Source organism: Thamnophis elegans, chromosome Z (assembly GCF_009769535.1).
Source record: "Thamnophis elegans isolate rThaEle1 chromosome Z, rThaEle1.pri, whole genome shotgun sequence".
Classification (NCBI taxonomy): domain Eukaryota; kingdom Metazoa; phylum Chordata; class Lepidosauria; order Squamata; family Colubridae; genus Thamnophis; species Thamnophis elegans.
Genome location: NC_045558.1, coordinates 118579108 through 118597658, shown reverse-complemented (window position 1 = coordinate 118597658; position 18551 = coordinate 118579108). Strand labels below are relative to the sequence as shown.

The 18551-nt window shown below is 42.3% G+C and overlaps 1 protein-coding gene across 3 annotated transcripts; it reads left to right on the top strand.

The window, feature by feature from the left end:
* The first annotated feature begins 79 nt into the window (after nt 1–79).
* On the top strand, nt 80–15770 carry LENG9 (leukocyte receptor cluster member 9). 3 transcript variants are annotated; one of them, XM_032237342.1, is made up of 3 exons: nt 11987–12195; nt 13446–13504; nt 13638–15770. In XM_032237342.1, exon 3 carries the CDS (start codon nt 13640–13642, stop codon nt 15155–15157), a length of 1518 nt encoding a protein of 505 aa, XP_032093233.1. In that variant the 5' UTR covers nt 11987–12195; nt 13446–13504; nt 13638–13639; the 3' UTR covers nt 15158–15770. The 3 variants fall into 3 exon arrangements, with proteins under 3 accessions (XP_032093234.1, XP_032093233.1, XP_032093231.1); XM_032237343.1 differs by lacking the exons at nt 11987–12195; nt 13446–13504 and adding an exon at nt 80–250; XM_032237340.1 differs by lacking the exon at nt 13446–13504 and having other exon boundaries at nt 11989–12195.
* The last annotated feature ends 2781 nt before the right edge of the window (nt 15771–18551 follow it).

Below are 18551 nucleotides of genomic sequence, written 5' to 3'. Positions count from 1 at the left end.
GATAATGAGGTGGCTGGATGGAGTCACTGAAGCAGTCGACATGAGCTTAAATGGACTCCAGAGGATGGTAGAGGAGAGGAAGGCCTGGAGGAATGTCGTCCATGGGGTTGCGATGGGTTGGACACAACTTCGTAACTAACAACAACAACAACCTATTCCCACCAGACTCTTTGCTATCATTGCCTGGTTCATGGAAGGAGTACTAGAACTGCTCAAGGGTGGGGTTTCTTGCACTGAAGAAGAACTACAGGTAAGTCTCATCTTATGACCGTAGCAATAGCTCTTATAAGTATATACTGCTCCAGGATGAAACTGCTGGCAGTCAGCAGGGTTAGCCTGCAATACTGCATTCTAACCACTGCACCTGCACTACCATAATTTAGTCCCAAAATTCTCTTTCTAAGAAAGACAGTTGCTAAGTGAATTTTGCCCCATTTTATTCCTTTTTTTGCCACAGTTAAGTGAATCAACTGCAACTGTTAAGTTGGTCCCGGTTATTAAGTAATTCTGGCTTCCCCACTGACTTGTCCGAAGGTTGCAAAAGATGATCACATGACCCTGGGGACACAGCAACCGTCATAAATATGAGTCAATTGCCAAGTGTCTGAATTTTGATCACATGACCATGGGGCTGCTGCAGTGGTGGTTATGTGTGAAAAACAGTCACGAAACACTTTTTTTCAGTGCCGTCAAACTCTCACTAAACACAGTAAATTGTAAGTCGACGACTATCTTTGTAACGGTATTCTGAGTCAAGGTATATTAGACCCAAAGCAAGCCAGGATATTTTGGAATCTTGCTCAGCATTCTACAAATCTTCTTGACTTTGGTTTCCTTTCCTTGTTTCCCTTATATGCATACCAGAAATCATTATATTACCCTTCCATGTTGCCCAAACTGGCCCTCAGTTGCACCAATTGCTCCTCATCCATTGTGATCTTGATCAACTAATGTGATTCCTCCCCATGGACACCTCCTCATAGTGGTAGATCTTGTAATCTTGTTTCCATTTCAGCTGATCAAAAAAGGAAAACTGGGATTTCTTTGTATGCAGTCTTAGCCGTAGGAGTTGCCATTAAAAAGGAACCCTAAATGTGGTAGCTTTTGTTATTTAAAAAAAAAAACATTTCTGCTCCTTTTTAACCTGCTAAACATAATCTAACATCCAGTGCTCTACGGCTTCCCCTATTGGCTCTGTAAATAACTGGCTAGATGGGTGGCTTTTTATCAGGAATGTGATCAAGGCATCTTCACTGTCACTGATTCATTGTCATTCCTGTCATTCCTAGTACTATGCCTGGATATTTGAGAGAAACTGTGTAAAGATGTCTCAACACTGGTTGTAAAACAGATTTATTCGCTGATTTTATACACACACACACACACACACACACACCCCCCAGGGGTGGGTTTCTCGCCCCGTTCCAACCGGTTCGGTTGGAACGGGGCCGGCGGCATCCTCGTGCACGCGCGCGGCGCACGCATGCGTACTAGCGTCTGTGCGATGCTCCAGCTGCTCCTGGAGGATCGCGCAGGCGCTGTATGCGTCCTGCGCATGCGTGTAAGCGCAGAACTCGTCAAAACCGGGTAAGGAGCGCGGGCGGGTGGGTGGGTGGGCCAGTCGCCGTTCCCGGAAGTTACTTACTTCCGGGTTCGCCGACCAACTGGTTCGCAGGGACCGCCGCGAGCCGGTTGAAACCCACCCCTGATACACACACACACACACATACACACATACTTATATATACACATATATACATACACACACACACACACACACAATAAGGGAGGAGCAGTAAGGGTATGGCTAGCTGATGAGAGCTAGATAGCTTGAAATAAATCTTTACAAGTCTCCCTTTCATTTATTTATCAGCAAAAATTATATCTATCTATCTATCTATCTATCTATCTATCTATCTATCTATCTATCTATCTATCATCTACCTACCTACCTACCTACCTACCTACCTATCTATCTCCTGGGTGGGGAGCACGAAGAGAAACAAAGCAGACAGGAAGTTGTCTTTCTCTGAAGACTGTTATAATGATGGCAGCACTGACCTAGAAACCAGGAAGACTCAGTTCTAGATCTGCATTAGCCATTAAAGCCAGCTGGGTGTCTGGGACAATCACTAGGACAATGTGAGTTCTAGTTCTGTCTGAGGAATGAAATCTAGCTGGGTGACTTTGGGTCGGTCTTTCTCTTTCAGCCCAACCCACCTCACAGGGTTGTTGTTGTGAGGAAAATAGCAAGAGGCTATATGTTCGCTGCCTTTTATTATTTGTAAAGTAATAAAGATGGGTTAAAATTCTAATTAATTAATATAAAAAAAGTGTATGACAGATCAGTTGAAGCCATTTCTGGCATTCAGAAGCTGTGGTTCTGAAGAAGCTAGGAGGCCCCAGGCAGGGGTAGGCTAATTTTGGCTAAAGTTGAATCAGCCAGGTCACTATTGTTTGCCCTAATAGCTGGTAGTTATTCTGGGTATCAGCCATGCTCCTTTTATTGCCTGCTTTCTAATCCTATCAAAATGCCAGCTGGGGATACCAGGAATCAGACCTCCAGCCACATCGTAATGCTGTACCTTCTCTTCAGTGTGGTTTTGTATTTAACCTGGCACACAAATGCCCTGATGACCCTTGAAAGGGCTTTGCAACAGATGGGAAGTTTTCTGCTTCATCCGAGTGGCCCTGCACTACGGATTTTCTAGCCGTGCCTGGACTAAGGGACAGGCTGGTGTCATGCACCCAATCTTGAGGCCTCATGTTTCCTGTGGCTGGGCCCAACCCTCCCCGCAGCTGCTTGTCATTTGCAAAGCATTTCCTTCGTTTCCGGTGGTCAGGCTCGAAATGCCAACATGTGAGTGGTAAGCACGAAGTCGGGAGAAATGCAAGGAGTTGCAAAGCAGACATATTTGGGGGGTGGGGGTGGGGAGATGAACAGTACTCTTTGGGTCCAGCTGAATATTGGGGGTGAGGGGACAATAGAAGAAGATACAAGAGAGGAAAATAGGAGAAAGTTGCTAGAAGATTGATCAAAGAATACCCGCAATGCACTGTTATCAGTGTTTCCTCAGAGGAATTATTGAGTCTGTCATCTGCACCGCCATAACTATCTGGATCTGTAACCAACAAGAAGCAGACTTTAGAGGATAATTAGAACTGCAGGGAAAAAAAACCAATTGCTACCAATCTGCTTTCTATTGAGGACCTCTATACTGCACAAGTAGGAAAAAAAGGTCTGAGAAAATATCTACAAATCCCTCAAATCCTGGACATAAATTGTTTCAACTCAAAAAGATGCTATAGGGCACTGCACATCAGAACAACTAGACACAAGGACAGTTTCCCCCCGAATGCCATCACTCTGCTTAATAACTAATTTCCACAACACTGTCAAATAGTTTACTAAGACTGTATTACTATTATTCTTCTCATCCTTCCTAGTATCTATCTCTTCCCACGTGATTATAACCATGTTGCTTGTATATTTAAAATTTATATTGTTTTTGTTTCCTAATACGATTTGATAGCTTATTAGTAACTGTGGCTATCACTAAGTGTTGTATCATTTTATTCTTGATGAATGTATTTTATACTCCTTATGTACACTGAGATCATATGCACCAAAGACAAATTCCTTGTGTGTCCAATCACACTTGGCCAATAAAGAATTCTATTCTATTAAGACATGTGGACTTCAACTCCCAGAATTCCTTAATGAGCATGGCTGGCTGGGGAATTTTGGGAATTGAAGTCCACACATCTTAAAGTGGCCAAGACTGAGAAACACTGTTAAATTGTGAATTTCTTCAGCTCTATCTGTACTGGGATGGGTATGGGAACACCGTGATTGAAAAGGACCCCTCGTAGCTTGGGGGGCGGGGTATTAATATCTGGATTATTTTACTGAGCTTGTATTGGCTAAATCAGGCCACAACAATTAGCCACAATGGCTGTAGATTACTTCCAGGATCAAATATTAGTTTTTAGGGATCACAAGAAGGAAGTAGCAATTATATTCATATCCCAGCTTCTTTTTGTCAGCATTGTGGGAACCAATTGCTGAACCAGAATGGCTGTGTTGTCACCCAGCAGGATGTTTATTAAGGCTTGCATTCCTTAACAAAGCTTCCCTTCCCAATAAGTAAAGCAAGATAGGAGAATATTCATAGATTTGGTCAAAAAAGTCAAAATGGCAGCCACAATGGTTTATTATTAAATTCATATGCCACCCATTTCATTATCAAGCAGTCCTGAGAAACCTACGTCATAAATAATGATATAAAGCAATTGAAGAATAGCTATAGTACATAGATACTGCTTCATAGTGTCTTGTAGCACTTTCTAAGTGGTTTACAGAATCAGCATATTGCCCCTCTATAATCTGGGTCCTAATTTTGCTCAGAAGGATGGAAGGTTGAGTCAACCTTGAGTCGCTTAGGATCGAACTCCTGGCAGTCGGCAGAGTTAGCCTGCAATACTGAATTCTAACCGCAGTGCCCCCATGACTAAGCCGTGGTTTTAAAAACTTTAAAATATTGAACATTAAAATTAAAACATTAAAATTAACTACAAAGTGAATAAAAGAACTAACTTAATTGGAGTTTGCAAATAAAAGAACCAATTTAATTGGTGTTTAATTGAAACTGTCTGTTTTTTTTTTCTGTGTTGTACCTACACTGGCTTTTGATTATTTTGATTTTTGACTACATTTTTTTGGGACTCTGATGGCTACACTAGGCAGATACCCTGGTGTGAAAACTGAGAAGCAGACTAGATGACAGCACTGGGAGGAGGAGGGAGATGGGTTTTTAATCGAGTTTCAGCATTTGCCACCAATTACGACTGGGATTTTCCCTCCACCCCCATTCCCACAAAAAACAGGGATCAGATCAGAAGGGGGGAAAAGTTGGCTGATTAGGCTGCCTTCCCCATCTCCAGCTGCAACGTGTCTCTGGAGCCTTATCTGGGGTCCTGGTGCCTCCGTTTGCCGGTCAATTCCAGCTGTGAATTTCCTGTTGGAGGATAAACAGGGCAGCTGGAGGGTGGGAGGGAGGATTTGCTGACACAGGCCAGGCCTGACAGGATGAAGGAAACCATTGCAAAGAGAACCTGTGAAACACACCATCTGCGGGTTGGCTGACAGGAGACAAATCTTCTCGTATTCCAACAGTGAAGGGTCCAAGCTTTGGTTCCAAACATTTTGATGAAAAATATGCAACCTCCTCTCCAGAAAAAGCAGCCTGTTTGGTTTATGGGGGGAAGGAGGCAGCCATCTACAGATCACTGTGTGGGGAGAACTCATGACTCAGCCAGCCCTGTGAGGACCTCTCCCCTGCCTTGATTCAAAGGTTCAGTAACCCAAGATTTCAAAAATGAGGGCTGAAAAATACATTAGGAAAATTAGTGGGAAGATCTTAAGGGATTGTTCTCTGTGATCAAACACAATAGTGCTAGCTGTAGCTGCTTCCTGCTCGTACTCATTCTTGGAGAGCCATTCAAGTAGTCCTCAACTAATGATCACAAGTGAGTCTAAAATTTCTGTTGATAAGCAAGACTTGTGAAGTGATTTTGCCTCACTTTACAACCTTTCTTGCCAGAGTTGCTAAGTGAATCACTTCAGTTGTTAAGTTAGTAATACGATTGTTAAGGGAATCTGGCTTCTCCATGGAGTTTGCTTGTCAGAAGGCCACAAAAAGTGACCATATGACCTCAGGTCACTGCAACCGTCATAAACATGAGTCAGTGGCCAAGCTTCTGGATTTTGATCACATGACCATGGACCATGCCTGCAACAGTCATAAGTGTGAAAAATGGTCATAAGTGATTTTTCTCAGTGCTTTTGTAACTTTGTCACTAAACAAATGCTAATAAAAATCAGGAAAAGCGTAATAACACTTTTTCCAAATAACACATTTTATGAAAAGGCAAACGTTTATGTGAGTTGCAGCTACTGAATGTTGAGGCTAGACTAGTGTTTCTCAACCTGGGCAACTTGGAAGACCTGTGAACCTTAGCCAGCAGGGGTGGGTTCCTGCCAGTTCTAACCTCTTCTATAGAAGAGGTTCCACAAATCTACAGTGCCATTTAGAACCGGTTCCAGCTCCCTCCCACCCCCCGTCTGCACATCATCAAGATGAAGAGCGAGAGGAGGAATTCTGGGAGTGGAAGTCCACAGGTGTTAAAGCTGTCAAGTTTGAACACCCCTGGGTTTTTTTTCCCTAAAGGGTTAGGGGTGCAAGGGACTTGCAACTTGACAGCTTTAAGACTTGCGTGCTTCAATGCCAGAGTTCCTGAGCCAATATGACTGGAGGAGGAATTCTGGGAGTTGAAGTCCACAAGTCTTAAAGCTGTCAAGTTTGAACACCCCTGGTTTTTTTTTTCCTAAAGGGTTAGGGGTGCAAGTGTCTTGTAACTTGACAGCTTTAAGACTTGCGTGCTTCAAATGCCAGAGTTTCTGAGCCAACATTTTGGTTGCTAAGCAAGAGCGTTGTTAAGTGAGTTTCACCACATTTTACAAGTTGGCCATGCCCACCAGTCACATGGCTGGCAAGCCACTCCCACTCAGTCACATGGCTGGCAAGCCACTCCCACCTGGTCACATGGCCAGCAACCCACACCCACAAAGCAGGCCACACGTACAGAAGAGGTTCTAAAATTTTTTGAAACCCACCACTGTTAGCCAGCATATTTATTTATATAGACTGAGGAATTCTGGGAGTCAAAGTCCACAGATATTCATATTGCAAGATTGAGAAACACTGAACTAGCCTGATACAGGATTTCTATACATCAGTCTAGCTCAGGGGTGTCAAATTCGATTTCATTGAGGGCCGCATCAGAGTTGTGGGTGTGGCCAGCTCAACATCACTCATGTTGGGGGCACCTGTGGTGGCCTGCGTATTCTGCTAGTGAAAATGTGGTCCCAAGCTCTGTTTCCGTTTCCAGCAACACGTGGCCTGCCCAAGTTCTGTTTCCACTGGCAGAGCCACCGCAGGCCAATCCCTTGCTGTTTTCAGGGTGGCCCCACGAGTCAGATCTAAGTACCCCGTGGGCAGGGGTGGGTTCCTGCCAATTTTAACCTCTTCTATAGAAGAGGTTCCACAAATCTACAGTGCCGTTTAGAACCGGTTCCAGCTCCCTCCCCCTGCCTGTCCGCACCACACTTGCCCTGCCCGCCGCTCACTGATTGACTGGCTCACCAATCGCCCTGTCTGCCTCTAAGAGTCCTATCTAAACCTTAAAGTCTTAAAGCTGTCAAGTTTGAACACCCCTGTGGTATTTTTTCTAAAGGGTTAGGGGTGCCACGGTCTTGTAACTTGACAGCTTTAAGACTTGCGTGCTTCAAATGCCAGAGTTTCTGAGCCAACATTTTGGTTGCTAAGCAAGAGTGTTGTTAAGTGAGTTTCACCACATTTTACAAGTTGGCCATGCCCACCCAGTCACATGACTGGCAAGCCACTCCCACCCGGTCACATGGCTGGCAAGCCACTCCCACCCGGTCACACGACTGGCAAGCCACTCCCACCTGGTCACATGGCTGGCAAGCCACTCCCACCCACTCACATGGTTAGCAAGTCACTCCCACAAAGCAGGCCACACCTACAGAAGAGGTTCTAAAAAATTTTGAAACCCACCACTACCCGTGGGCCAGATTGGGCCCGCGGGTCTTGAGTTCAACACCCCTGATTTAGCCACTCCATAATCTCCCTAAAGTGAGCTGTATTCTTCGAAGCATATGTCTTTTAACAAATCTGCTACAGATTCTGATTTTGTTTGTTGAACACACATATTTCCTTGTTTCAGCTATTGAATTTCTAGGATGTAAATAATACAGAGGGACGCGGTGGCTCAGTGGCTAAGATGCTGAGCTTGTTAATCAGAAAGGTCAGCAGTATGACAGTTTGAATCTCTAGTGCCATGTAACAGAGTGAGCTCCCATTACTTGTCCCAGCTTCTGCCAACCTAGCAGTTTGAAAGCATGTAAAAATGCAAGTAGAAAAATAGGAACCACCTTTGGTGGGAAGGTAACAGAGTTCCGTGCGCCTTCGGCGTTTAATCATGCCAGCCATAATACCATGAAGACATTTTCGGACAGTTTGTCTACCACAAACTGTTACTCTCTGGAGTGAAAGCCCCTTGTGGCAATTTCATAACCATGCATGTAGAGGATTATGGGAGCTGCAATCCAAGGCATTGGGGCAGCCAGAGGGTAGGGAAGTGACTTATTTGTTTCTGAAATCCATATCTGAAATTCCAAGGATACAGGTCTTAAAGTTCCAAAGTTTGGACAATCCTGTTCTAGATGTTTCATAACATAGAAAAAGCCCCATTTTCAACAGAAGTTGAAAAAATTTCTATGAAAGTTTAAGGCCTAAAAAGCAAATGTTTGGAAAAGAGCAAAAGAATGTTGATTTTGGAAAGTTAATGAAGTCGATTGACGTGGAAAAAAAAACATTTCCTGTGGGTTGTTTAAAATTTTGTATAAAAGACTATATGAAGATTTTGAAATTAATTCTAAAAAATACTCCCCGGGGAAAGTTTCTTGATTAGAAAATAAACAGACAGTTTGAATGTTGACTAGAGAGAAGCAGAGAGAACTAACAGATATTCTTAAAGGAGACAATCACATTAATACAATGGAACAAAACTATTTGACTATAGAAGAAATAAATGCTGTTTGGGAACAAGCTACACCAGAAAACAGCTGGTAAATGACTTTTACCCCATTTTACGATCTTTCTTGCCACAGTTGTTAAGTGAATCACTGAAATTGTTAAGTTAGCAGGTTGTTAAATGAATGGCTTCCCCATTAACTTTGCTTGTGAGAAAGCTACAAAAGGAAGTCGCTTGACCCTGGGAAACTGCAATGATCATAAACTTGCACAAGTATCCAAATTTTGATCATGTGGTTATAAACAACTTTTTTTCATGTCCGTTGAACTGTCACTAATTGAATGGTTGTAAGTTGAGGACCACCTGAACTATAACAGAGGATATAGAAGCACAATATATTTTATTGGATAAACAGAGAATGGGGCTAATTCGAATGTGGATTTGGAGTTTAAAAAACTGCCAGGTTATAAAAGTGACGAGGAAAAGGATGATGTGGATCTAAACACGGATTTAAATATGTCAAAATTTAAGAGTGATGTAGAAAAAGATGCCACAATGGATTTACAAATGAAACCATCTGATGAATATAATTAAATGTGATTTTAAAAGTCTTTTTAGCATAGATTTACAAAAAGAACATATTAAATTAATGAAGCTGTTCCTGAGAGGAGAAAAAGAGAAAATAATAAGAAATTAGTTTGTAGGACATTATTTGATAAGATTTAAGTAAGCAGGAGGAATTCAAACTGGAATTATTTGATTAGGGTTAATATTTATGTTGTGATTTCTGATAGTCGTTAATGGATTTCTTTTTAATTAGAACTGAATGATGAGGCTTTAAAGATCTGTTTATAAATGGGGAGATTTACAGAGAGTGCTGTAAAGTACTATGGAGCAGTATATATGTCTAAGTGCTATTGCTATAATGTGATTATTGATAAGGAATGAGATATGGAAAGAAGGTATCTTTTAAAAATTGAAATACTAGAGGAAGTGTTAAATTACTGAAGTTGTTTATACTTGCCCAGAAGAGTCATCATTTATATATTTTTGTTTCTTACTTTTTATTTTATTTTGTTCTATCTCTTCATATTTTTCTTTTCCTCTTGTTTACATTTCTATCTATCTTTGTTTGCATTAGTCTTTTATGTGTGTTATCTGTAAACTCTAATCAAAATTGTTATTTTAAAAAGCCCTTCTTATGTATCCAGTTCATTTGGGTTCTTCTCTTTTATTTCTGATCATTCTTCCTTTCCTGGCCTCAAACCATTATGTGAAAAGAGTAAATCCTTTCTTTGAAGCAAGAAGGAAGAGAATTAATAGAGAAAACCTTTCCAAGGAAAGTGATTTAGGTTTGACTTTCAGGAAACTCGCGGAAGATGGTGGTACAGGAGTATCCACAAAGTATGGGCAAAAAACCCACAATGGTGTATCAAAGCTCTGTCTGTTTTTCTGTGCATTACACAGAGAAAGTACAGGGTGTCCTCAATCACAATTGAGCCCAAAATTTATGTTAAGTGAGAAATTTGTTGTTTTACCCCATTTTACAACATTTCTTGCCACAGTTGTTAAGTGAATCACTAAAGTTGTTAAGTTAGTAACCCAGTTGTTAAATTAATCTGGCTTCAATTAGAGCCAAGGTGGCGCAGTGGTTAAATGCAGCACTGCAGGCTGACTGCTAGATCAGCAGTTCAGCGGTTCAAATCTCACCGGCTCAGGGTTGACTCAGCCTTCCATCCTTCCGAGGTGGGTAAAATGAGGACCCAGATTGTTGTTGGGGGCAATATGCTGACTCTGTAAACCGCTTAGAGAGGGCTGAAAGCCCTATGAAGCGGTATATAAGTGTACTGTTATTGCTATATTGCTATTCCCCATTGACTTTTTTTTGTCAGAAGATCACAAAAGGGGATCACGTGACCCTGGGATATAAATATGAACCAGCTGCCAAAAACCTGAATTTTGATCACGTGACCAAAAGTTGTAACTGTGAAAATGATCGTGTCACTTTATTCAATGCCATTTTATCTTTGAACGGACACTAAATGAACTGTTTTAAGTCGAGGGTTACCTGTACTGAACTGATTTCTTTGAAAGAAGGTGGAGCCATTCCTATTTCTCAAACCTTTATCCTTAATGGGCATAGTGTGAGAAATGATAGTGACCACTTAGCCCCGTGATGACCAACATATGCCATGTGTGCCAGAGGTGGCCCGCAGAGCCCTCGCCGTGGGCATGCATGTCACCAGCTGCTCTTCTGGTTTCCAGCACGCACATGCGCCCCGGCCAGCTGGTCTTCATGGGTGCCAGAGTGTTGGAAAACGGCCTGAGCCCAAAAAACAGCCTATTTTCTGAGCCGTTTTAGGCCATTTCGGAGCCATCTTTGGGCCATTTTTCATAATGGCCTAAAAATGCCCCAAACCAGCCAAAAAACAGGCATGCGTGCGTCATCCAGCTGGTCTTTGGGTTTTCAACACTCTAGCATACGCAACCGCACACATGCAGGTGTGTTCCGGTTTGTGCACTCAGTGCCGAAAAGATTCGCCATCACTGACTTAACCTATCATTTGAGGAACTTTGCTTTTTAAAATTGTCATTATGTGCTTTGGGATAAGATTGGATCCCAACTCAAATTTAGCCTGAGAGAAGTTCTGAGTAATTATTTAGTAGAGCCACACACGGGTGAGATCCTATTTTTGCAACTATTATAAAGCTTATGTGCAGAACAATTTACAGTAAACTGCATACGTGCGCACAATACTACACAACATGCCGGTGACCGGGGAACTGGTTCGGGGGGCGTGGCCAGCCTGGGTTGCTGCTGGTTCTGCGACCCAGGCCTAAATTCCACTAGCGATTCGGCCAGAAAATCCATCTATGCAAGAGAAGAGTGATTTGAGGGCAGATATTAGAATGAATGAATGAATGAATCAAATCAATCAATCAATCAATCAAGCCAATCAATCTCTTTAGAATAAGACATCAAAGAAATAGCTGGAGAACCAGTTTGGTCTAAGGTGATCTAGAAGCGGGAGACAGTGAGTTCTAATCCCATCCTAAACATGAAAATAAGCTGAATGGCTTTGGGCCAGTTACTCTCTCTCAGTCCAATCTACCACAAAAGAGCTGTTGTGGGGGAAACCAAAGGAGTATTAAGTATGCTTGCCACCTTGAGTTATTTATAAAGCAATAAAGGCAAGATAAAAATCAAATAAACAATAACCAAATCGCTCTCAGGGCAGAAGGCAGGTAGGTGTATATCTACCCAAAAGGTCCCTAACCCTTTCCCCCTTTGCTTTGGAAAGCGGGCCCAATGCAGCAATCGATCGCAAATAAGGGCTGCGTTAAGTTGGTGGAGCATTGCCCTCTGCTGGCTTTGGCAGTGAAAATGGGCCTAACCCATCGATATCATCCCCACAATGCTTTTCAGTTTGTTTGCGAGTTGCTTCCTTGTTTTCCACCCACCCACAAACAGGACAAGGAAATCAGAGGCGGCGGCGGGGAGCGGTCGCTTCGGGCACCAGGACTGGGTTTCGCCGAAACTCAGACCCGGAAGCGGGTGGGGGTGATCGGGGAAAGGTAGGAGATTTCTTCCCTAACTCGATCCACCTTCTGTTTTCCCCTCTTCCCCCCTCCCCCGCTGCTTTTGACTTTAAAATATGCGAGGAACTAAAATAACCCAGGTATCCTGAGTCCAATTATCTCCGTATCGGTATTCACACCTGAGTGTGTGGGAGAAAGAGAGCGAGGAAGAAACGCTAGCTGATAAGAGAGTGGAAAAAATGAAAAGGATAAGCCCCAGCTCCCGTTACTGAGACTTCAGGAGATGTTCAGGGTGTGTGATGGACATTGTATGTCAACCTGCGAATAGTAGCGGCAGCAACACTTTGCAATTCATGAGTAGAGCAGGACTGGCAAAGTGTCTTAAAAAGTGAGCTCATGCCTTCAGTTTCCGATGATGATGAGGGTTCTTGGTTGATACCTAGGATGCTGGCAGCAACCCGTATCAACTATTAGCACCGATCAATAATATTTATGAAATATTTTTAAATGTTCAGTTGACTGAGTTTCATGTTTAATGAATAAAAGAAAAAGATGATGATAATAAAAAAATGTGTATTCCAGGTCCTTGGTATGGATTTTAGGTAGACAAAAATGCGTAATCCAGTCTGAATATCTGGCTGATTGAGATGATCAATAATAATAATGATAATTATTATTTATCAAATTTGAGTGCTGGCTGACCCTGGATGGTTTATAACAAAGAAATTGCAATAAAACATAAAATATGGCAAATGTGCTGAAGTACAGGAATGGTGGATGAGTTACTTTAGTCAAAATTAATTAATTTTGGTTTAGGAATTGGTTTTGTTACCTCAACTCTGGTTTCCATGTTTTGTATATCACCTCCGTTACTTTAAAATGTACTGATTTTAGTTCTGGAAGTTGAAGCCTGCACACATTATGCTGAAGTTGAAAAAACATTGGGCTAAAGGGAAAAAAAGCTAGTATTAAACTACTTTGTGGTGTCTTTATGCCCACAATAAAAAAAAAGGATTGAATTTCATCAAGGTGGTTGAAAAGCTGTGAGGCATGGACATACTGCACAGGTTACAATTAGCAATGGAGGTAAATGTGTCGGTTTCTGAATCTCTGAAAACCCAACATTGTTGAAAAAGAAGAGTGCCTTGAATTAATGTATTGGGAGGCTTCTATCTGAGACACTAATAGGGCAGAATAATTCATTGATGTCCATTACTGTAGCATATTCTGTTAGCGTCTCCATGGGAAAAGATTGGCACACATCTGAATTTTGATTTTTTTGACAGACTTCCTGGTTCATGATTCACCATCACACTGCCTAGAGCCATTAACATTTGCCCTTAAAGTGAGTTGCTCAGTTCAACAATCCCACTCATCCCATAATTTCCTTTCTGCTATGAACTGTCCCCTGGGACAGCAAGTGAAACTACCTGTGATCAACCTTTGTACTTCTGATCTTAATTCTTTCTCTCATACAGCGATGGATACATTGGCTGTTTCCTCTGGAAAGGACTTCACTGACCATTCTTCTGACAGTCTTCTGGAACCATCAGAAGATCCAGACTCATCCTTGGCTGAAGAACCATCTTCTAATATCAACCCTCCCTGTCGTTTTTTCTTGGAGGGACGCTGCCATTTTGGTGCCCGCTGCCAAAACTATCATCCTGGCGATGTTGGTGAGGTTCACCATTTAAAAGATCTTGGACCTGTCCATGTTCCTCCCTTGCAGCTCACAGAAGGTAAGAAACCTGCCATGAAAACAGCTGAGGATGTCATTTCCCGACTCCTCTGGGATACACAGGTACCTGCTGAATGGTTTTCTATCGGCTACCTTGACCGGTTCCTGGGGATCTTGGAGGAATCTTTTACTTCTTTCTCGTGGGAGGATCTAGCTTCAGTTGGTCCTGGTGTACTGGCTATCCCTAAACATAGGATCCAATATTTTAAATACAGAGACCGTGTAGTTTGGGACAAAGTCAGTCGCACCGATGACGTTTTTGGGTCCACTGGAGGTGGGAAAACCATCTTAGAAGTGATGAAGGAAGAAGACGCCCGAGCTAAGAAGGAACTATCGGGTCTTCCAAATAGCCTCCAAGTTGAAGAAGGGGCAGATGGGGATTCAAGCAAGGATGAAGAGTTGAACGAGACAAGTAGTGGACCGAAGTTAACGATGGCTTTGGGCAAAGCGGGGGATAATTTGGAGTTGGTTGAAGACATTTCCACTAACCAAGAAGGAAACTTGGTCAGCAAAGAAAAGGAAAGAGTGATAGTCGGCTCAGTTAAGTGTGAAGAATTCAAACATGCTTGTGCTGTCGGAATAGAAAATGAACCGGTGGCGGCGAAGAGAGAAAACGTGGATTTGGAAAAGGGGGGAAGGAGGAGCTTCTCCTATCCGAAGGAGCGCCCCACCCATTTCATAGCTATCCCAATCACCAGCCCAGAAATCTGGGAAGCTGTGAAACATTTCCAGGAGGCCCTATGTGCTGTCAGCTCAGATTACGCTCCCTTCTGTGTGCCCAGAGCTACACTGCATATTACGCTTTGCCTGTTGCACTTGGAAACCCCTGAAGAAATACACAAAGCGATGATGGCTCTGGAAGAACTTCAGGCTGGTTTTCAGCGACTGCTGCCCCCGGTCCTGCTTCTCTCCTTCCGTAACGCGGAGTCTTTTAATTCACGGGTTTTGTACTTGACACCAGACCCTGTACCCCAACTGGGAGCCCTGGCTCAGAGTCTGGAAGACACTTTTACGAAAAAGGACTTGACCGTGATTTGCCCTCCCTCCAAAGGGAAGTTCCATTTGACCATCGTGAAAGTTCCTCCTAGGAAGGGAATGCCACAGCTCCCATCAGGTTTGGCTTGGGCTCCTACGATTGAGGATTTAGGAGTCCAGGCAGTAGAATCCATAGGTTTCTATGAGGTAGGAAAAGGCAAAAGAACTGATAATGTGTACGTCAGCATACTGAAATTGGATTTATATGGAGGAAGAGGAACTTAGTGGGAGATCCCTTTCAAATGCACATCTATTCCTAACAGTTGGGCAACTTGAAACTGTATGAACTTCAACTCCCAGAATTCCCCAGCAGCATCGGTTTGGAGCACTTTAAGTAAACTCTAATGGGAAAGATGATCAAAATGGGGCAGAGAAAACAAGAGCAGGAACATTGCAATAACGATTATATATATTTGCCTTACTTGATTTAAATAGATTAATAATAAAAGCAAGGCGTTTTTACAATCCCTTTTCAGATACTTTAAAATAGCGTTATAGGTATGCTGCATTTTTAGACTCCTTTGTATTGATGGTAGAAATGAAGGAAGGGGGGACTACATCTTTTTCTGGAATTGCTGTCCACAGATGATCCTACAAAAGGACATTCTGCTTTAAGGTGTTGCAAAGGGCTGACTGAAATATTGTCGCATTTGTATGCTCCAAGGCTGCTTCTGATGAGTAAATCCAATATGCTAAACCAACCCTGAAAAAAAGACCTTGATGCATAAATGGTGCTGCAAAGCGCTGACTGAAATACGGGAATTTTATCTGTATTAAACCAAAGTCCTTTGAGGTTGCAAAGATGGAAGAGAATAAAGAACAATATAAAGTATGGTAACTAGCTGTCTTGTGTTGTTTTGTTTTTTAAGGGACACTGAAAGCTAATGTATAGTCTCTTTTGCTTTGGTTTAGTGCTTCTGGTTCAGTCCCAATAGTCCGTGGTTGAGGGAAAAGGTACTTTTGCTTTGTTTAGTATAACCAAATTAAATGTAATTTTCAGTGGTTAAAAAAATTGACACCAGTTGTAATAAAGGCCTTTTCTATTAAGAAACCTATCTCCTGATACATGTATTAATGTTTGGGCATGCAACTTACATTCACCTTCGAATCTGGAGGTGTTTCCAGGACTTTCATCTAACCAAAAAAAAAAATTACTTGCCCTGTAGATTAAAAAATTAAGATATAATCCTCTTAATTGATAGTAAGACTTCTCTGTCTTTGGCTTCATGCCATGCCTAGAAGCTCCAGTTTGGTGTTGCCATCACCAGAAAAAGCAATGAGCCCTTAACCTCTGGAGAAAAACATTGAGTTTCTGCATTAAGATCCTTGAGTTATCCATTTCTGCACCATAAGTCCTAAATTTCCAAACCGTTTTACATGAAATTTGTTTGCTAGAAAAAGTAGTCCTGCTGGATCTTGAACATTTCTCTCCCATGAGACAGCCAGAGATGACAAACCAGCGACACAAATATGTTAACACTTTTGTCCCATTGCTAGTAGCTGGAGTATGCAAAGCTGGGGAAGGACAAAACTTGTAATTCAGTTAGTCCTTCATGTATGATGGTAATGCAGGACTGCCCATCAGTTGGAAGTTGTGATGATTGTGAAATGGATTGGACATAAAGACTTCCCATTCCCTGCTCCATGTCCCAGTGCTGCATTTGTGTAAGTGGTGCACTCACCTACGAAACCATCCCATTCTCCCCACAGCTGCCAGTCCAGAGCTGGAAAGATTGGGGATCACTGGGTCACATGACTGACCTGATTTTACAATTTTTTTTGCAGCTGTTGTTAAATAAACCAATGGTTTTATCGAAAATAAAACAGATGTCGTGGGGTTTTTTTGGTTAAAGACATACAGGTGAAACTTGAAAAATTAGAATATTGTGCAAAAGTTCATTTATTTCAGTAATGCAAATTAAAAGGTGAAACTAATATGAGAGAAGACTCATTACATGCAAAACAAAATAGTTCAAGCCGTTATTTGTCATAATTGTGATGATTATGGCTTACAGCTCATGAAAACCCCACATCCACAATCTCAGAAAATTAGATTACATGCAATCAATAAAACAAGGATTGTACATAGAACAATATTGGACCTCTGAAAAGTATAAGCATGCATATGTACTCAGTACTTGGTTTGGGCCCCTTTTGCAGCAATTACTGCCTCAATGCGGTGTGGCATGGAAGCTATCAGCCTGTGGCACTGCTGAGGTGCTAAGGAAGACCAGGATGCTTCAATAGCGGCTTTCAGCTCTTCTGCATTGTTCTGTCTCATGTCTCTCATCTTTCTTTTGGCAATGCCCCACAGATTCTCTATGGGGTTCAGGTCAGGCGAGTTTGCTGGCCAATCAAGCACAGTAATCTCAGTCATTGTACCAGGTTTTGGTGCTTTTGGCAGTGTGGGCAGCTGGAAAATGAAGTCAGCATCCCCATAAAGCTTGTCTGCGGAAGGAAGCATGAAGTGCTCAAAAATCTCCTGGTAGACGGCTGCGTTGACCCTGGACTTAATGAAGCAGTGGTCCAAAGTCCTCTTTTCTGATGAGAGCAACTTTTGCATCTCATTTGGAAACCAAGGACCCAGACTATGGAGGAAGAATGAAGAAGCCAATCAAGCACAGTAATCCCACGGTCATTGAACCAGGTTTTGATGCTTTTGGCAAAAGTTGCTCTCATCAGAAAAGACTTTGGACCACTGTGCTTCATTAAGTTCAGGGTCAACGCAGCCGTTTACCAGATTTTGGAGCACTTCATGCTTCCTTCCACAGACAAGCTTTATGGGGATGCTGACTTCATTTTCCAGCCGCCCACACTGCCAAAAGCACCAAAACCTGGTTCAATGACTGGGATTACTGTGCTTGATTGGCCAGCAAACTTGCCTGTCCTGAACCCCATAGAGAATCTGTGGGGCATTGCCAAGAGAAAGATGAGAGGCATGAGACCAAGCAATGCAGAAGAGCTGAAGGCCGCTATTGAAGCATCCTGGTCTTCCTTAACACCTCAGCAGTACCACAGGCTGATAGCTTCCATGCCACGCCGCATTGAGGCAGTAATTGCTGCAAAAGGGGCCCAAACCAAGTACGGAGTACATATGCAAGCTTATACTTTTCAGGGGTCCGATATTGTTCTATGTACAATCCTTGTTTTATTGATTGCATGTAATATTCTAATTTCCTAAGATGGTGGATTTGGGGTTTTCATGAGCTGTAAGCCATAATCATTACAATTATGACAAATCACTGCGTGAACTAACTTCTTTGCATGTAATGAGTCTTATTTCATATATTAGTTTCACCTTTAAGTTGCATTACTGAAATAAATGAACTTTTGCAGAAGATTCTAATTTTTCAAGTTTCACCTGTAAACTGGAATGCTGCAAACAACTATAATTATGGTCCAGCTTCTGAGCACCCAAAGTTTAGTCATGTGACCTTGAGGGGCATCAAAATTTCTAATCTGGTCATAAGAAGCTCCCAAGTAGATTTATCATAACCATGACTGGTTGCTAGTCAACCAGTCGTAAGTCAAGGACCACTTGTATAAGCAGAAATAGACAACGGTCACCCTTCAGAATCTTAAGAGTCACTGCTGCCTCTGATCTCTGTTAGACTTTGAA

Coding starts and splice junctions, on each gene's coding strand:
- LENG9 (XM_032237343.1), top strand. CDS start 13,640: ATGGATACATTGGCTGTTTCCTCTGGAAAGGACTTCACTGACCATTCT.